The 19,324-nt window shown below is 42.9% G+C and overlaps 1 protein-coding gene across 1 annotated transcript; it reads right to left on the reverse strand.

Moving 5' to 3' along the window:
• Positions 1-201: 201 nt before the first annotated feature.
• Positions 202-18,829, reverse strand: rnf216 (ring finger protein 216). The gene is made up of 17 exons (XM_044330444.1): positions 18,717-18,829; positions 17,735-17,864; positions 14,907-15,043; positions 13,308-14,669; positions 13,071-13,147; positions 12,237-12,345; positions 10,866-11,027; positions 10,647-10,758; positions 10,257-10,390; positions 10,000-10,050; positions 9,435-9,572; positions 8,993-9,141; positions 8,600-8,678; positions 3,641-3,738; positions 2,148-2,370; positions 1,611-1,680; positions 202-1,148 (listed from the first exon to the last, which is right to left on the reverse strand). Exons 2-17 carry the CDS (start codon positions 17,799-17,801, stop codon positions 751-753), a joined length of 3,366 nt encoding a protein of 1,121 aa, XP_044186379.1. The 5' UTR covers positions 17,802-17,864; positions 18,717-18,829; the 3' UTR covers positions 202-750.
• Positions 18,830-19,324: the final 495 nt, after the last annotated feature.

Below are 19,324 nucleotides of genomic sequence, written 5' to 3' on the forward strand. Positions count from 1 at the left end.
TATCATGAGTCAGCCCCTTTTTCTGCATGAGACGAAGGAGGATGGGTGAGACAGAGACAGGCTGAACAGTCCAATCGATAGCGGAGGAAAGGTAGTAAAGAGTGATTTCTTCAGGTATGACAGAGATGTCTTCTTCTCCCGCTCAAATAAAAACATAAAACCTTCAAAACAGGCAAAGTCCAGATTTGCATGAAACAGAAATTCAAGGCAACGTGAACAGAAAACTTTATTAGAAAACTGTGTTGTCTCACACATTACACAAAAGATACAGAAGGGAATGCTAATCGTTTTTTTTATTTTTATTAATATTATGTACTCAAAAATATCTGTATAAACAGGAAATAAATTGTCTCAAGATTCTCAACCGTTCAGTTCAACCCCGATATTTGAACGGAAAAAAGATGGAAAATGGAACGTCATTCTTGAAGTCCGAAGTTCAGGGGGAGAAGGCAAAGTGTCTGAATGTGTGTGTGTGTGTGTGTGTGTGTGTCTCCTTACAGATGAACTTATCATTTCAGTGTTTTTTATCATCTGAAACGCAAAAGCATGCGTCGAGCCGCCAGTCTGAAATCTGCGTGAGCACACGAGACATGAAGACTGATGAACAGAGTGGAAAAAGATAACATCAGATCTACAAAACAGCACCGAAATGAAAAGTGTAACTGTAGCGAGAGAGAGTGTGTGTGTGTGTGTGTGTGTGTGTGTGTGTGTGTGTGTCTGAGGATGCACTCGTCATGGAGTGTGTGTGTGTTAGAAGCGTCTGTAGTAGCGGGCCGGGGGTCCATAGTGCATGGGAAGGTCCATCATGTCCATGTTATGGTGATGAGGGTTGACGGGAGGAGGGTTGTGGTGGTGATGGTGGTGGTTGTTGTTGTTGTTATTGTTCAGGGGGGGCAGGTGCTGCAGTGGGGGCACGTAGGGCGCGGGGGGCAACCGGGGCATGATCACCTGGTGGTACATCCTGCCCTGGGGCGGAGCTGGAGGGTAACGTGCGCGTGGAGGGACGAACAGGGGAGCTTGTACCGCCTGGGGGTGAGGAGGGGCTGCGGGGTTCGGGTTCTGTGGGTTTTCAGGGGGCGGACCCACACGCGGTCGCTTGGCATCTGTGATGGGCTCCGGAGGAGGGCCGACTCTCTTCCCTGAAGTTTCTGAGAAAGGAAGAAAAGAGGAAGAAACAGAGAAGTTATCGATGAACCAGCAGCTGTCTGGTTTTATAGCATGTCGAAATATTCAGGACTTCCCTGGAGGTTTGAATCTAACCCCTGCACGCCCTTACATACTTTACACAAACACATTCAGACAAACCAAACACAGGAAACACCCTGCAACTGCTGCCGGCTTTAGCTGTAAACAGCCAACTTGTCTGAATAAATAATGGTATAAAAGACAAAGAGGAAGCAGCAGACAGGAAGAATAATGTTGCTACAGAGCAACATTTCTCTGCCAGGAGATATAAATCACCACATTTCTACATCAGTTAAAAAAAAATGAGGGGAGCTGATAAACCACACTGAGCAATAATTAACAGTTTGTACAGTTCCAATGAAACAGTTTGGTCACAGTTTTCTAAGTAAGTGTAAATCAACAAGTGAAAGTGTGTCAGTACTGACCTGCAGACTTCTTATTCAGCTCTGCCTCTCCTTCCCGCTGGATCTCCTGAATGATTCGCTCGTCATCTTGCTGCAGAAACACACACAAAAAAGATGTTACCAATGAGATGAAGACAACAACCGTTTTATCAAAAGAGGAATCACTCCTGTGGTAAAGATAATGTTAAGAGAGCAGATGACCCCTTTAACCAACCCTCTAACGGCCCCCCCGGTTATAAGTATTTGGCCATTTCTTGGCACTGCCTTCTAGACCAGCTCTTGGCCAGCTCTGGTGCTTCTGTAGAGTTGATGGAGCCGCTCCAGCTCATTAACTGCTCGGGGTCTAATTGTTGCTTTCGGTTGCCAGTGATGCTGTGGCCAGGTCACTGTGGGCTACCATGGAGTCTGATGGTCAAGGTCGTAGTGCGGGGAGTGTAAAAGAGTGTGTGTACAGGATCACAGAAAGATCTGGATGAGCACCGACTGAAATTAAAGTCACTAAATCACAGAATGTGTGCGTGTGTGTGTGTGTGTGTGTGTGTGTGAGAGACAGCGCACCGTAGGGTCAGTCCACAGGGAGCACTTGCGGCAGTGGCGGCAGGGAGCCCCAGGAGAGCGGGCGTGCTGGCAGAAGTGGTTGTAGCCGGTGATGGGCTCTCGGCAGAGGTAGCACATGAAGCTGCCGCAGCGGCACGACATGCGGTTGCAGCCCTCCGACTTGACCAGCCCCGTCCCGCACTTGACGCACTTCCTCACCCGAGCAGCTGTCATACGCTCCTCACTGCAGCACATAGACGGGAGTTAGCAAAATTTGACAAAAACGATGCAGCAGAGTGATAAAGTGGATGAAGAAAGAAGTAAATTCAACATGAGGAAACAGAGACAAGAGAAAAACATAACAGCGCTGCAAAAACACATCTCTGAGGCTGCAGATAGTCAGATGAACTTTCTCCAGCATATCACAAGGTCATAGTTGTCCTCATGTTTTGTATTTTTGAAGTCGAATGAGAGATTTTGTCTGCAGCTCAGGTTCATGTTAGTATTTTCTGGTAGGGGTTACCAAGAGGCCTTCACCTGGAGGTTTGTTTCAGGGTCAAACACACTCTGTTTTGTCTCTCTGTTGTCGTTCGCTGCGGCTTTATCATTAAGCCAACATGGCTTTAGGCTACAAGAACAAATCAAACAAACAGTCCATTGAGACGCTGAGATCTCCAGAGTACTGTACTGGTGGGGTATCACCAAATTATCTTCTGTTCCGCATGACTACTGTAACTTGAACATTTTTCCTGCCTGTTTATCTAACACATCACAACTGACATGGCTGACATCAAAAGTTCAATAAAATGGTAAACTGATGTTTAGTTTTAGTGTCGCATCGGCATGGCAGACTCTGCCACCAACAATGAAAACTACTATATGAACAGGTGATTACATGATGAAAAAATGCAGACCATAAAAAAACAGGGCTTGATCTGATGAAAATCTAAAGGATTTTAACTTTAATGGTTTAAACCAGGGGATGCTAACCCTACAACTGCTCCATAACAGTGAAATGAATGAAAATAAAGGGCACCATAGGATGTTACACCAAGAATGTGATTTATCTGATCAAAGTGAGCTTTAAAACCCATACGCTGAAATCAGTGTGCTGACCAAACACCGAAATGAAGGTGCTCAGACCTGCTCCACTGATCTTTCTACCAGGCTGCTTTTCCTGTCTCTTTCAGCGGCAGGAAGTAAGAAGATCTGTGAACGGCTCAAAACAGGAAGTACTGCCCAGCAGGCCCAGAGGAAGCAGCCGGCTTCTCCATTTCCTGGAGCGTTGTCCGGGACACTGAGCTGTTTACCCAGCATCCTCTCTGGTGAGGACAGGAGTTGAGGGGGAGTGAGAAAAATGGAGAAACGGACAGGGCTTGGGACAAAAAAAAAAAAAAGCCCTTTAAGAGTGAAGCGAGACCTGTCTATCTCTTGCAGATTATTAGCAGAGATGGCTGAGAGGTGGTGTGTTGATAAAGGAGACGGGTGGAGTCATGTTGGTTTGAGTCACTTACAAGAGCACCCTCATGCGGATCTCGTCCCTCTCCAGGACCTGCTCACACGTCTTCCCCACATGCTGCTTCCACTGGACATGACACTTTCTACAGCTCTCCTGCACGTCAGACGTCAGGGGTAGAAGAAAAGAAGGAGAATTTTAACATTTATTCACTCGTAAATTTCTTAACACATCATCAAATACTGAGAGGTTATCCCACATTTCCCCATTTCATCCTTCCATCTATCCCCTCCTCCCCTCCTCTAACACATCTCTAATAAATGCTGAACAAGAATATTCCTTCACAGCATCTGCTCTATATGCTGCTGGTGCCGCCACTGCAGGGACTTGCCCAGACACGGCTAGGTGTGGCTCTCCGTGCTAGTGTGTGTGTGTGTGTGTGTGTGTGTGACTGCAGCGAGAGTGCGATTTGCTCGCCGCTGACGCTGGTTGCCTAGAAACAGCAACTCCGTCCACCAGCCTCCTTTAACTGTCTCGCCCAAGACGTTTGGCTAAAGGACACACGGGGCACCGCTGCACCTCCCTTGCTAACCCTCAGCTAAGTGGTGTCACCATAAATATTTGAACCGCTCATCTAATATTGAAGAGTGTGGAATATGACAGCTGATGCGGCACAGCGTGATCCATATCTCCAAGGCAACCTCCAGTCTGACCCTTAACCTCGGAACGGAAAGCCCGCAACTGTCGGAAACACACCCTCTACGTCCTGTGCTCTCCTTACACATCCTTTATTCGCTGTGTGCGTGTGTGTGTTATCTTTCATGTCTTTCTGCCAACAGAGGCTCGTTGCTGTCACTGAGACAGATGTGTGTGTGTGTGTGTGTGTGTGTGTGTGTGCAAGGTCAGTCAGAGGGTGGAGAACTGGAGGAGTTCTTGCTGGCATTTGGAGCAGTTTAGAAAGACCTTTAAAACCAACTGTGATGCCACATTTACCGACGTAGCTTCAAGCGAGGGGAGAGCGCTTTTTCTGAGCCAATTCAAACAAGAAACAGATGAAAAGTAGGCTAAAAGGATTCACATTTTTATGGTAGCTCTGATTCATAAGGGAGTGTCCAACGGAGAGATACGGGAGTGTGTGCATGCACGCTTAAAGTATAATGAGAAAACTCTCTCTGGTCTATGATTTCAGACAAATGTGGGTCTTTAGAGAAGGGGAGGAGGGTTTATGTGTGAGCCATAGGGCGCAGACTCAAGTGTCAGAAAAAAAGAGAGAGAGAAAAAAAAAAAAAAAAAATCACACAAAGACTGAGGAGGGAGAGAGCGAGAAGGGGAGGAGGACACGGGACAGTGTGGTGAAAGATCACCCCCTAGTGGTAACCCACAGACCAGGAAGAGAGACAGCATGAGCGAGGGTGACAGTGCGTCTGGGACCTGTTGGACGATCTGTCGAGAAGCAGGAACTCACCTGAGTTCTTATACCTTGGCTAAAAATACAGCCGATGACGTCGGAGTCAACCCGTGTCCAGGGCGTGTCTTCAAACAAGTCATTTAAATAATCAGTTGTGAAACTGAGTGAATGAAATGTGACGATAGTTGCCGAGACACATGCCGCTGTATGATGTACGAATGACAGGAATGTGAACAGGGCTGCTGCTTGATGACAATCAGGCATTTATATACACACACACACACACACACACACACACACACACACACACACACACACACAAGGAAAAAAAACACTCCAACTTTTATCTGGAAAAAAAAAAAAAAAACATTCATTCATAAGCACTCACTCCTCCCTTCAGTCCTTTTCTCTTCCTGTGCTTCTTGCTCTTACTTGTCCTCTATCTTCATTCAATTCACTCCTTTCCCCTGGGTCCTACCCTCCTTCCTCCCCTCCCCTCCCCTCCAATATCTCCTTCCTCCATCTTCATTCATTTCTTTCCTCTCTTCCTCTGGATCTTTCTCTTTTTCTATCTCTCTCTTCCCTCCTGGTGCAGGCTGCAGCAGCCCTTATAAGGTGGTGCAAGTCGCTTGCGGGGCTTCTGATTGGGGGGCTGCATCGAGTGAGTGCGTGTGTGTGTGTGTGTGTGCATGAGTGTGTTTTTTTGGTGGGGAGGTGGCTTTTACTGCAATCAAAATTGAGTGCAGATAACTGGGCAGGGAGAGAAGAGAAGAGATGTACACCTAACATGACTGTACAGATTGGGTTTTTTTTTTGGATGTTCTGGTTTACAAAATGCGTCTTTTGGGGGAAAGTGATGAGACATGCAGAAGATGTGAAAATGGATAACAACACTTAGAGATTACACAAACACACAAGTGCACAGATCCAGCTCTTGTTTGCACTCTGACTGTCTTCCAGTGGCCTACATTTTACATTCCTCTGCTTTCATGAAGCAATCATACGCGGGCCAAGAGCAAGCCTGTCCAAATGTCCTCATAACCACATGTGGAATACATTAGCATCCACTTGTGTGTGTGCATGTATGTGTGTGTGTGTGTGTGTGTGTAGGTCAGACAGAGCCGGGGGAGAAAGAAAGAGAAGGAGACAGGGAGGGAGGAGAATCTGGGTCAAACTTGATCTGAACCACATTTGAAATGGAGGGAGAAGTGTGTCCGACCAGTAAGAAACCAGTACAAGGGGAGTGGAAAGAGCGGCCGGCCAATGAGGCAGCGGTGTGAACGAAGGCGGGTGGGCTTACGGAAGTGTGTCAGTTACATAATGAAGCCCCTCCCTGCTGCTAGACTGAGCGGGCGACTGTACAACAACTGTCTAACCGTGCTTATGCTGACAGGAACCAGGAACCAGGATAAATAAATTTAAAAAGAAAAAAAAAACACATTAAAGCCAGTCTATCTAATAATTATATTCTTATTTATGAGGGGGTTTCCATTGCACAGAGGGGAAAAACTCCAGACAACACACACCTCAGCAGCCACGGACTCACATCCTGATTCTTGCACACATTAAAGAGGAAGCAAGTCGGGTTAACTTTTTGTGCGGTTGTCCAAAAAAAGTACGAGCCTCGGTTCCTTCATCACTCAAAAGTGTCCGATACCGTAAACATGTCGGCTTCTACTGTTTGACCTAAATCTGCAGTTGTTGGTTACAGATATTCAGAAAAAGGTTCTGGCATGAAGATATCTGGAGCATGTCTAATTTTTTTTTTTTTTTTTTTTTTTGCATCTTTGGGTGTGTATGAGTATGTAATAGGGTGCAGCTGTGCAGTGACACTGCAGAGCTGACAAGATGAACCTCTGGCTCCACCTACAGGTTAATACAGAGAATAGCAGAAGAAAGGATGAACATCCTCATCTGCACCGAACTTCTGCATTTATGTAACCTCAGAGGTTTGCAGGATTTCAGGTAGTTTCATTGTACTTTCCGACAAAAGTCTGATATGACGATGTTGGACATAAACAAGGACATTACTGGTAACAGAGAAAAGCCGCTTGGTTTAGAAACAGTAGGGGACAAATCTGGAATAACAACTCACCACAAATTAGAGGAACTAGCTGAGTTTGGGTCAGCAGATGTAAAATGACTCTTTATCATTTGACCACCTGAGAAACAAAATCTAATTATGTGATGAAATAATAACTTATTCACAAGAGGTCCAGGCTGAATGGGTGGGAAAGTTGGTGATGCCTGGTGATTGTGCACAACCACTTTCATCAAGAAGCTGGGAGGTTTAGGACACCAGTTGGATGGAGCCAAAGGTTTAGAAATCCATGTCACAGTTAAGCCAGCTGCCTTAATTCATCTAATACTACAATATGGCAGCAGAGCTGTTGTAGTAATTCACCGCCCAGCTGTATTTCTAATCATCTCTATGTCGTGTCGGCACTGCACTAAACTGTACAGAATGGGGCTGTCAGAGAAAATGTTGGGAAATGGAAAACAGCGAAAAATGCAGATCACATTCTCTCGGAGCCAAAGTGCTTGTTTTGTCTGATGTACACTTCAAAATCCAAACATATTTAATATACAGAGATAAAAAATGTAGTAAATCCTCACAAATTTGAGAAGCAGGGATCTGCAAATGTTTGGCATGTTTGCTTGATAAATGACTATCAAAACTGATTATTTAGAAGGACTAATAGTCTCAGCACTTGTTTGAAAATGAGATATATACATGCAGAAATACATAATCAACAAAAAGGAGGGAGGACTTAACCTAGTGCCATAGTGCCAAGAGGTGAGTAAACATATAGTGTTTACAATAACATTCGCACACATTTATTATGTTGGAGTGTTGACATAACCCCACCTCTCTCTCTCTCCCCCATTCCGGGAATGCGGTGATATTAAGAGTGTGTGTTTGTGTTGAGTCAGAAAGAGAGGAGTGAGTGTGAGACACAAGAGCATAAACAGACGGAGACAAAGACGCTTCAAGAGAAAGATGAGGGGGTTGCATTTGTGTGGAAAGAGTCAGAATAAAACCGTATGCATGTGTGTATGTGTGTGTGTGTGTCTGTGTGTGTGTTTCCGCTGAATAATGGAGATCTTCAGACTGGAATCCATGTGACAGCTTTGGCAGACAAAAAGCAACGCCTCCCCCCCCCCCCCCCACCCCTGCATTCCTCAGACAGAGGGAGGAGGCCCAGAGATAAACAGAGAGGGAGAGACAGAGGTGGCAACCTCGCCAGATGGAACCGTTTCATCTCCATCATCTCCATAAAACTCTTCATCAATCTTTCCTCTCTCACATATTTTGATCTCATGTCTGAGCTGCGCTGACATGATTTACGCTGAAGAGGACGGGTGCACACGGGGCCTTCAATGCAACACCGGGTTTTTCTGTCACGATGGACTGAATTATTCATGTCTCCTCTTGAATTTAAATCAAGGTCCAATCTCTCCTTTGTACAGTATGATTTACCTCTGAGAAACAGCCATATGTGACTACAATAGAGGGCTGCGTATAATATGCAAGAGCTAAAGTGTTTTGAAAGTGAACATATGGCTTTACAGTTGAGGTCTGTAGAGGAAAGAGAGAGTAGGACTGACCTTGCGGCATCGAGGGTTGGGACAGCTAAATAGAGACATGTCTTTGTCCAACAAGGCCGGGAAGTTGCAAAACGGACACCTGCAAAAGTCAGAGAGGAAGTGGAAGGAGTGAGAAGGAGAGGAAATGTATTGTTACAGCTGTAAATGAGACACAGAAAACACAGACCTTTAGTTAACATCCAGGGTGACTGGATGTTCAAAACAGCCACATTTGTCCGACACTTAAAAACAAAGTGTGAATATGTCGGTGGAAACAAACTGCTTGAGTATCAATGACCTGGTCAGAAATGATGGATGGAAACACGTGTCTGCTGTACATCATAAAGGATGTAAACACTACAAAACAAGGGTCATGTGTAGACAGTTCAGATACGAGTGTAAACACACACTTACCGCACAAGTTCATCAGCACAGGTGGCAGCGACCGCCTCCTCCGCCTGCCTCTCATAATATTTATAGAGTATGTTCTCTGGTAGCACCTTTTCCAACTCGAACACTGGGTAGGAACACGGGCAGCCTCCCTCCATGCAGCTCAGCTCCAACTACAACATCAACACACACACACACACACACAAATGCACAGATACAATCACAAATCATTTTCAGCTCACTGCAAACACTCGGTCTCACACACGCGGGCATGTTCCCTGACATAAATATCTGAATTTATAACTACAGTATTTACATTTTATTTCACTGTCACTGCACTTTGTACAGCTATTCTCCTGCTCAAGAAGACATTGGTTTTCATGGCGATAGTCACTTATAGTTGCCTGGCAACATTAGTAGGTAGGCCCTATTCACATCATTTGAGGAGCACAGTGTGCGTCCGTACCTTTCCGGAGCCGAATACTGCCTCCTGAGCGTATTTGACCAGGCACTCTTTACAGAACAGGTGGCCGTCTGAACACTGTGTCATTTTCTCAAACGCAAACTCCCCGTAGCAGCAGCCACACTCGATCAGCTGGCCGTCCTGGAGACAGAATCATACACAGATGTATTTTATGCAACTCTGATTTCTAACCTAAATTAAGAAGAGTGACCTATAAAACAAGTCGTCTACAGGATATTCTACAGGTAAATTACTTTTCAGGGAAACTTCAAGAACAGCAATTTTATTCGGCTGGCTGACTTTGGAGGAAATACTCTTTTAAATCTGAGTCCTAGAATTACTCATCAATAAATCATGCAGCTATCTTATATATAGGTTCAGCAGCAACCCTGTGAATGATTGATAAATACTATCCTGAACAAGCACACCAACAGCCTCTGAGTGTGTCTGTAAAGACTTTCCATCTGTTCATCAAGAGCGAGGTCATGCTTTGAGTGGATGTTAAATCTGTCAGCTTTTACAACATGATGACTACATCTTGCTTGGTGGAAGTATGTGTGCTTCCTACCTTCTTATATTCATCTTCATTGACCTGCAGAGCCAGGAGGAAGTCCTCATGCTGGAGAGAGAAGAAGGCAGGAGAAAGACTGTCAGACAGAGTGACTTTCCTGGTGTGGGCGTACTCTCAATCATGTACAATACAAAAGAAAAACAAGTTTGTATAAAGTCTGTAGGCAAAGCTGTAATACTGAGAGATAGAGAGACATTATGAATTACATCATATGTAACTCTCACAGAAAAAAAGACAGATGTATGTGTGTTTACCTCTGCCCATTCCTTGGCTTTCTGCTGATAAAATGAAAGCTCCTTCTGAACAGAAGCTTCCAGATTGCTGTACGTCCTGCAGTAGCGACGGTCGTTCTCCAAGAAATACATCCTCTTGTCAAACTTCACTGAACCTGGTGGACAGAGGGAACTGAGTGAGTGAGAGAGCCTGGATACATTAAATCCTAAATTCATATTCTTTCTGACCAGAGACGAAAAATGTCCTCTCAATGATGCATCTCCGGCTTTTCAGTCAAACTCAATTACCGAAGCGTTTGCGAATAAGATAATAGCAGCAAGGCATTATCAGCAAACGATGGCTTGTTACATCCACTGCAAGAACTAATGCACAAACAAATGGGTGAGAAAAAAGCGAGAAACTCTGTTCACCGTGCTCAAAGTGGAAATCAACGTAGCAGCGCTCAGAGGAGGCTCTGCTCCGTCGTCTCTTTCCTGAGGGGTCGCCTGATTCTTGCCACTTCTTCAGAGCTTCACATAAGGCCTGAGAGGGGCGGAGAGAGAGAAAGCGAAAGAGCAGGAGAATTGTAATTGCATTCCTGAGACCGACAATCATCAGCGACGTACGGTGTAGTACGAGTCTACAGGTACCTTGCGTGTGATTGCATAGTGTCCCTTCAGGACATTGAGGGCCCATTTGATGTCCTGACAGCTGAGCATCCTGAAATCCGCCATGAGCAAGTCGGCAGCCTGCATCACAGCCTCGGGTCCCACCGTCCCCAGCTTGGCATAGTCGAACAGGTCCTCTGTCACCTGGAAAGACCCGTAAGACAAGCATAAACACAGTACCCAGACACTGAGATTCACAGGTGAATATGGAACTGTTATTAAAATGACAAATGAAAAGTTACAATTACATAGCTGCAATTTTTACAAATTAGGCTTTTTGTCTTGTAGAGTTGGGAACAGTTGAATAATATATAGAATAATCAGGTTTTATGGCAGAAGAGACTGAAGAGGTTTGTTTGTGCAATCTGCCGTTGTGTCTGTTGTTGTCTCTTGTTTTATGCTTTCATAAGTGTGTGTTTAGTAAACTTTGCTCGGGCAGAGGAACAATACAATTGAGGGCCGCAAATAACAATTATTTTTATTATCTATTAATCAATTACTTGTTTAGTCTATAAAAAATGTTTGAAAAATAGTGAAAAAAATTGCATTTACTAGTTCTTAGAGACTAACAGTCCAAAAGCTTAAGATAATCAATTCACTGTCATATATGACAAAGAAAAACAAGCTGGAACCTTGAAAAACTAAATTTAAATATGACCTTTTTTACTGAAAAATGTGCACTTATTAGTTACATGTTTTACAGGTTCTATATTCTAGTGAAGTACTTCCCAAATGTGTTCATTTGAATTGATTTTAAACTTTTTTTAACACTATTCATTAAACAGAAGTATTGTTAGAAAACTTTTTTAAAATGAACTGTTAATGTTTAGGTCAAGTTTACATTCGTGCCATCACTTGGAGTAGCAGATGCTGGGCCTTTCAAACATTTATTTATTACTTTTAGCTCACTATATCAACCATTAATCCTTTATTTTTAGCTAGCTATCTATTTCAACCACTTTCTCCATTACTTTTAGGTAAATATTTAAACTGTATATTCATCACTTTTAGCTGACTATATAAACTGAATATCCATTATCTTGAAAGTGTTTAATCATTACTCTGTGTATTTATTGCTTTTAGCTAAATGTTTCAACTTTTTGGCTTGCTGTCTCTTTGCTATAGTTTCCACTCTCAATTAGATCATGTGGTGTTGAGGTGTTACAGCTGACTCAATATGTGAATAATATATAAAATCCAATTGTAATTTCTTTCTTTTTTTTTTCAAATTATTTACACTATCCAACAATCTTTCCATATATCCCCTGGCATCTGCAGAAGTACCACCTGGGATACAAGTACCCCTGGTTGGGAATCACTGATCTAATGGGTTAAACACACATACACACATACCTCTGTCTGGGTGTCTCCAGACTCCAGTAGGATGCTGGTGGGAGGTGCTGCGGCCGCTGCAGTGTCTCCCCTGGGATACTCTGGGTTCTCCAACAGCAGGTTACAGATACTGGAAACACAACAGAGGAAAGCTGCATGTAAACAAGCTTGCATACAAACACACAGTTACAGGAATGTATGCTGATGTTCTGGCAGTAGTCGTCAACATACACACAACATTTAAATACAGATTCTATACTGTGTCCTGCTGAAATTGTGGCAATAAAATGAACACCTTCATTTTTCTACTTTATGTGGGAAAAATATGTAACTCAACTGACCAGTTAAGACTGTCTGTTTGTTGCAGTCAGGCATTTTTGATAGTTCAATAAATCCTCAAAATAAAAATCATGTAAGAGACCTATAACCTATAATAATGAAAATGTACAAAATGTACAACATACATAAAGAAACTCAACATTGCAAAGGATATCTGAAAATCTTGTATTATGTTAAATCATAACTTCTGGCTCAAATCACAACAGACTCATTTTAAATCATGACATTAAATCCAGACTGCTGAACCCTCAGCAAATCCTTTTTTAATGCAATGTCAAAAAAAACAAAAAAATCTTATTCCTATCCTACTCTCTTACCAGTGAAACTTTGACCTTATTCAGAGAAAAAGACATAAATACTGAAAAGGTTGAAATTGTGCTATAAAACTGCAGCAGAATCGATCTTTTTTTTTCTTCCCAACTACACAAAAGCCAAAATAAATCAGCAGGTATTTATTTAATTTACTGAGTAGTGGTCATATCTCCACAGTACTGGGGAAAAAAGATGGTTTCTTACACATTCAAGTCTTTCACATTATTCTTTTGGATCAGTTCTGCTACATAGGCTTCTTGGACATCTGGGAAAAGATCCAACTGTAGAGGATACACAAAGAGTTGAAGAGACACGGGCAGAAAAGAGGCATGGAGTTGGGACAGAGGAAGTGAAAGGCACGTAGTCACAACATGAGAAGATCATTTAACATTTTTACTAACTTATGAGCTCCAGTTCAGGCATCGTTCGTGTGATACTCACAACACCAGTGATGAGGGTTCTGACGTGGGGCTGCAGCTCCGGTCTCTGACGCGGCGCAGAGGGACCAGGCCTTGCATCCTCTATTCGGGGAATGTCCTCTGGTGCAGGGGGGACTGCGACCAGACCTGGGGCTAGATTGACCCTTTCTAGGTTTGGGGCTGGAGCCAGAAAGAGACGATCCTCTCCTCTGTTGTGGGGGACTGACGCTATGGGAGCTGGAGGAGCGGGAGGGTTAGAGTTTGCATGAAGCACCCTGATGTTGAGGCTGCGGACTGGTGGAACCACATTGGAGGCGTCAGCCTGTGGTTGCAGGTTGGGAACAGCCTCCCCAGGCGCCTGGCTCCCTAGGATGATCCGGTGACCTGCCTCTGGAGGTCCTAGTCTTTCTGGGGCTGCAGCTATTAACACTGCAGGGGGTATCACCGGGATCACCTGAGGAGCTTGAGGGGCCTGGACTGGACCCTGGGCTGGGGCCTGAGCCAACGGCTGTGGTTCAATCTGAATGAGATTGCCCTGCATGCGATTGAGTGACAGCGGGTCCTGCGGCCTGAGCTGCAGCTGGGGTTGGGTTATTAGAGCAGAGGCTTGGATGCTCGGCTGTTGTGGAAGGACGACTAGCTTCACCTCCTTCAACTGGATGAGACGCGGCTGTAGGTTTGCGCTCCCACTGGACTGAGGCTGTGTAGATGTACCGGGCTGAGGCTGAGTCCGCGTGTGAAACTGTGACTGAGGATGTGCAGATGAAGTACTGGCCTGAGGATTGTCTTGTGTATGAGTACTTGTACTAGCCTTTTCTTGAGTTTTTGTAGAAGCACTTGATGCAGTCATTGAAAACTCAGAAGAAAAGTGCATGGTACTGGTGGAGGTACTCGGTTGGGGCCCCACCAATAAGAGTGCTGAAGAGCCAGCTTGTGGCTGTGTGAGTCCAGATGTGCTCGGCTGAGGCTGAAGAAGTGCTCGTATAGGTGCTCTCGTTGTGATGCCGCTAGCCTTAGCATTTGTGGAGGTAGATGGGGTTTGGATAGGAGAAACTGCTTGGTGCTCCACTTTTGTATGTGCTGACGTACCGTCCTGTTGCTGTGAGTTTGTGTTAAGTTTTGGCTGAGACAGTGTGAATGATGAAGAGCTAGGCTGTGGCTGTGTCAGTCCAGATGTGCTAGCCTGCTCTGGTATCTGTGTTCGTATGGCTGGCCGTACTGCAGAGGCCTTGGCATCTCTGGAGGTAGAGGGGGCAGAGCCGGGGTCCCCTGTGGGAACCCCAGAAGTTGCGCTACTTTGACCAAAAACGTGAATTAGGTTGTGAGAGGCCCCGCTCCATTTCGCTGCTGGGCGAATTACATGTCTGCGTGCAGGAGTCAGAGGCTGAAGGAAAAGACAGGAGGCAAAAGAGTTAACTGCCACATTAGCAGATGAATGGAAACAATGATGATATTTCTGTTGCAACTTTTTCTTTTACTTTTGCAGCTCAACATGCCAACTGTCTAACAAAAGACACTTCCTTCAAACTTTTACCTTTTGAGTAGAAAGCAACAGGGAAGATTCAAATACTTAAGACGCTGTAAACACACTATACACACACAATAAAGATTTATCAGTCACCTCCAGTATGCTGACGTCGTCATCATCGGCATCATCCGGGACAACAACAGGACTGCAAGGTACCAGAGTCACGGGCTCCTCATCAGAGTCATCAGAAATGGTGATGAGTTTAGGCTCCCTTTGACGGGCACGTGAGCCTACACAGACACATGCACTTGAGTTAATATTAGCATTAAATTGAGTAAACTGCATGGAGACAGAAAAAAAGATGAATGATTAGAAATTTGTGTCATGTTTTGAAATGTATGTCATCAAGAGACAATGTGTGTGAAAAGAGAAGTGAGAATGTGGCATGAGTCATTGTTGAATTTTTATGATGATATTGTTGTGTTGGCCAGAAATATTTTTGTAAACAACATTATTATTGTATTTGTTATAGTATTAGCTGCAAACACTGCAGAGCAACTTTAAGAATTATTTTACAGCTTTTGTTACACTGCAGGGCACAAAGGAAACAGGTCTGCACACTGTTAGGCTCCAAATAAATAGTTGAATTCTCTTTTTCTCTTTTCATGGTAACATTTCATCAGTCAAGTGTGAAACAGAAAAAAGACACTTCCTGTAGAGGCAGTAATCAACTGGAAGCACCATCACCTGCTGGTCAGCAGGCAGCAGGGGAAAAACACCACAAGATGGCGATCACAGTACTCCAGAAAAAGAAACAACACAAAAAAACAAACAAACAAAAAAAATACCAGTAGGTTATGCATATTTGCAGTGAGTACTTGGGATATATATACTTTTTCCCCTTGAGATTTATACTGTGTTTATACTGTGTTTTGCCTTTTGGTTCCCATTATTAGAGAACTTTAAAACTATTTTTGTGTGTTTGCTGCATACTTTTACAATGCTGTGTTGTTACAGACTTACACTTATATAATATATACATATTTTTATATATATTAAATATATATTCTTTCTCTATTAGATTGTGTTTTTACTTGTTGGGCTGTGATACCAATACACCTTCCTAATGATATTTGTTGGGATAGGTCTGTCATTGATGTCATATAACAATGTATTTTAATTTTTTCTGTTTTTTCCTGTTGTTTCTTTTTCTGGAGTACTGTGATCGCCATCTTGTGGTGTTTTTCCTGCTGCCTGCTGACCAGCAGGTGATAGTGATTTGAGTTGATTACTGCTTCTACAAGAAATGCCTTTTTTTCTCTTTCACACTTTGGCTGAGGAAGATCATGTAGATCGAAACGATGCCTTGAAAAGAGAAAAAGAGAGTTAAACTGTTTATTTGGAGCCTAAGAGTGTGCAGACCTTTCTCCTTTGTGCCCTGCAGTGAAATATTCTGTCTTGCACCTGAATATTTCTGCGTGGATGTGCGCGGACTTGGTAACTCTTCTAAAGCTTTTTGTTACACTACATGAATCCCTGTGAGCAAACCTGTCCTCAGCATTTGACCCAATATACTACAGGCCACATATAATATGACAGGAGTTTGTAGTAGGTTGAATTTCATTAAGTCTTTACATTTGAACTTGATTGTTCACTGAACATGCTACCATTTTAAGAGAGCATCAAGCCATCATGGTGGTCAGAGTAATATACTGTAGATTGGAGAAGGGGGTAAAGGTATATCAGGCAGCCACAGTTCTTGAATTTCAGTTATTTTGTTCATTTTTCCGATAGTAACCTTTATGTGACAGCTTTTCAAACATGTGGATAGCACGAAATACTCTCGGTTGAACCATCAGTAAAGTAAAAAAAAAATCTGAACTTTTGAAAAAAGTCAAAAGGTAGAGCAATGTATGTAAAGTTTGTATGAACCAGGCCAACTACAAGATCCACAAAGCCTGAATACAACTTTCTATGTTTCGAAATTCTGCAACTTGAATAAGTTGAGTTTTCAAATAAATTCTGCAAATCTGGTGCATTGTTTCATTCCTGGTTACATCAGTGAAACAATTCAGATGTGCTCAAAACATGATTTGTTACAAACAAAAGTTTCTACTGTATATAACGAATAATTTTATCTGTCACAAACATTTCTCAGATTAAGATCTGTGACCCAAATGCCATCTACAGTGTTGCAAGACGGTTGTGTGCAGATGGTTCAGTTCATTCAATTTATCTATTTTTTTTTTCTTCCAGCAAACTTATTGAATTATCTGTGTACAAAGTTCATTTTCATTTATCAGGCCTTTCTTTAGGTGCCATCAGCAAAAGCAATGTTTGGTATGCTGCTGAATTTTGTGACTTATGGTGACTGACTATTACAAACATGTTACTCACTGTGGTTGTCTGCATGCCAGTTCCTCTCAGGGTAAATACAAGCTTTTATAGTGTTTGTCATTTACAATTTGAAATGAGACTTTGCAAAGCAGACTAGTTTACCAAGCTTCGATACCAGGTTTGATTTTACATACATATTGTAGGTTTATTAAAAATCTTAGTGGGAAAAGCAGTATAGATTTTGCCACATGGTTTTCACTGACTAGAAATTAAGTCATGGACTGTTTTTTTACGTAGGACTTAACTAATATAATAGTGACACATTTCTCTTCATATCTGTGATGTAGAAACTAAAGCAGGACATTGACGCTAAGCTTTTCCAACCGATACAGTGTTTGCACTTACAAGCTACAACCTTAAAACTCTGTCTATCAGGACTGGCAGATACTCCATGAAGAACCAGGGTGAGATTTTGTTCACATTTGTGTGATACTGTGGTCAGTGCGACAAGGAAAGCATGTTAGCCTCATTCATAGCTTTGCCTCAAACTACAGTGGCATGTGCATATGGCAGCATATGCCATGCCACTAAATAGTTTGAGCTGTATATGTATGCATGTGAGTGAAGATGTGCATTTGTCTCACCTTGGCTGCGATGGATGTTGAAGCTTGCCAGGTGAATGACTTCGTCATCACTGCCTCCATCTGCCATTGTGACACTACTCTCACCAGCTCTCTGAATTAGCCCACACAGTCACTGCTCCAGCGATACCATCTACTCCATATATACACAGACACACATACACACAGCTAAAGCGACGGTATTCCCCTGGAATCCAAAAAATCGTTTCACTTTAAAACTGTGACTTCTCATAACATTTACCAAACTCGTGAAGGCTTGGACCGCACCCTGTTACCATAAATGATCGGATCATACAAGAACAAGAAACTATCCAGTGGCAAGTTCAACTGATAAGTTAGCAAAAGAGAACTGAACAAAAAGGAGGCTTGTAAAAAAAAAAAAAAAAAAAGCAGAAAACTATAGCATAAGGAGAATAGTTATGGTGTTAGGATTTGTGTCACTTTAAATCACCAATATAGAAGATGACGTTAGCTGCTAACTGAAAGTTGGTTTGATGTGTTGGCTAACCTTATCCCACATGAATACTTTGAAACATTACCTCCGTCATCATTAGGTACTTGCCCTAGCTACTCGCCCCCGATCTGATCAAAGTTGGCATTTAATCAATGTGAATGTTACATGTTGTTTAAGAGTGGGCGCTAACATTACGAGAAACTGGCAATGTTGCAACACTATACCAACTTGCGTTTTATTCATAATCTTGACAATAACGTTAACACGTATGATACTGACTTAAAGTTTAAGATGCTGCAGCTATAGAAACAAACACGGTAGAGCAACTATCGATCACTTCCGCGCACACAAACAGAACAAACCACTGCTCTCAGCTAAGCTAATGTTAATTAGCTTGGCTGGCTAGCTAGCCTGTATGTTAACTAGTTAGCTCACTTGTGGTTGAATTTATGCCCATAACATCGCTTCAAACCATCCATATACAGTGTAAGATGCAGGTATAAGAGCTACATATGCAGAAATGTACAATACCGCAGCTTCGTGTTGGATAACCAGTACAAAACGCCTTCTTGATGGACTGACAATCCGTGAATATCGAAACAAACTGCCAAAACAAGACCAGTCGACGTCACGCGTATTTTGTCTTTCGCTGCGTACAAGCAGTGGCCTTCTGGGAACTGTAGTCTACAGGAAGAGGACATCCTCAGCATTGTAGGACACATCGAGGTAGAGGATAGCTGCAAGAACGGCAGAGGTGACAGCTGTAAACTCCAAACTAAACTGTATAGTTATTAAGTTATTAAAATCACATGTGTAAATGAATCAACCTAACAAGAAAAACAAACAAAAAACCCAGCAAAGCCATACTCGATTTTTTAAATGTAGACCTAATGTAATTAAGGCTTATCCATCATTTCAAATATTAAAATAATAAAGAGATTATTATGCTGTCATAACTGGAGAACAAAGACTATAAAAACCTAATAATTCCAAAAGGAATAGGCCCTCATGATATTTTTCAATTAAATCCATCAATCAGTGTCCCATTACGTCAGAATTACAACTCACCTCTTGGACAAATTCTGTTTCTTTGGATTGCTTGAGAAGTTGAGGAAACATAAGACTGAAATATAACACTT

The sequence above is a fragment of the Thunnus albacares genome, chromosome 17 (assembly GCF_914725855.1).
Source record: "Thunnus albacares chromosome 17, fThuAlb1.1, whole genome shotgun sequence".
In the NCBI taxonomy this organism is placed as follows: domain Eukaryota; kingdom Metazoa; phylum Chordata; class Actinopteri; order Scombriformes; family Scombridae; genus Thunnus; species Thunnus albacares.

What these genes read in the sequence shown, in the direction of transcription:
- rnf216 (XM_044330444.1), bottom strand. Translation starts at nt 17,801, where the DNA reads ATGGCAGATGGAGGCAGTGATGACGAAGTCATTCACCTGGCAAGCTTC. An exon ending in GAACCCTCATCACTGGTGTT is followed by an intron (nt 13,148 to 13,307) that starts GTGAGTATCACA and finishes TATCCTCTACAG; the next exon opens with TTGGATCTTTTCCCAGATGT. An exon ending in GCTGAATAAGAAGTCTGCAG is followed by an intron (nt 1,149 to 1,610) that starts GTCAGTACTGAC and finishes TTCCTTTCTCAG; the next exon opens with AAACTTCAGGGAAGAGAGTC.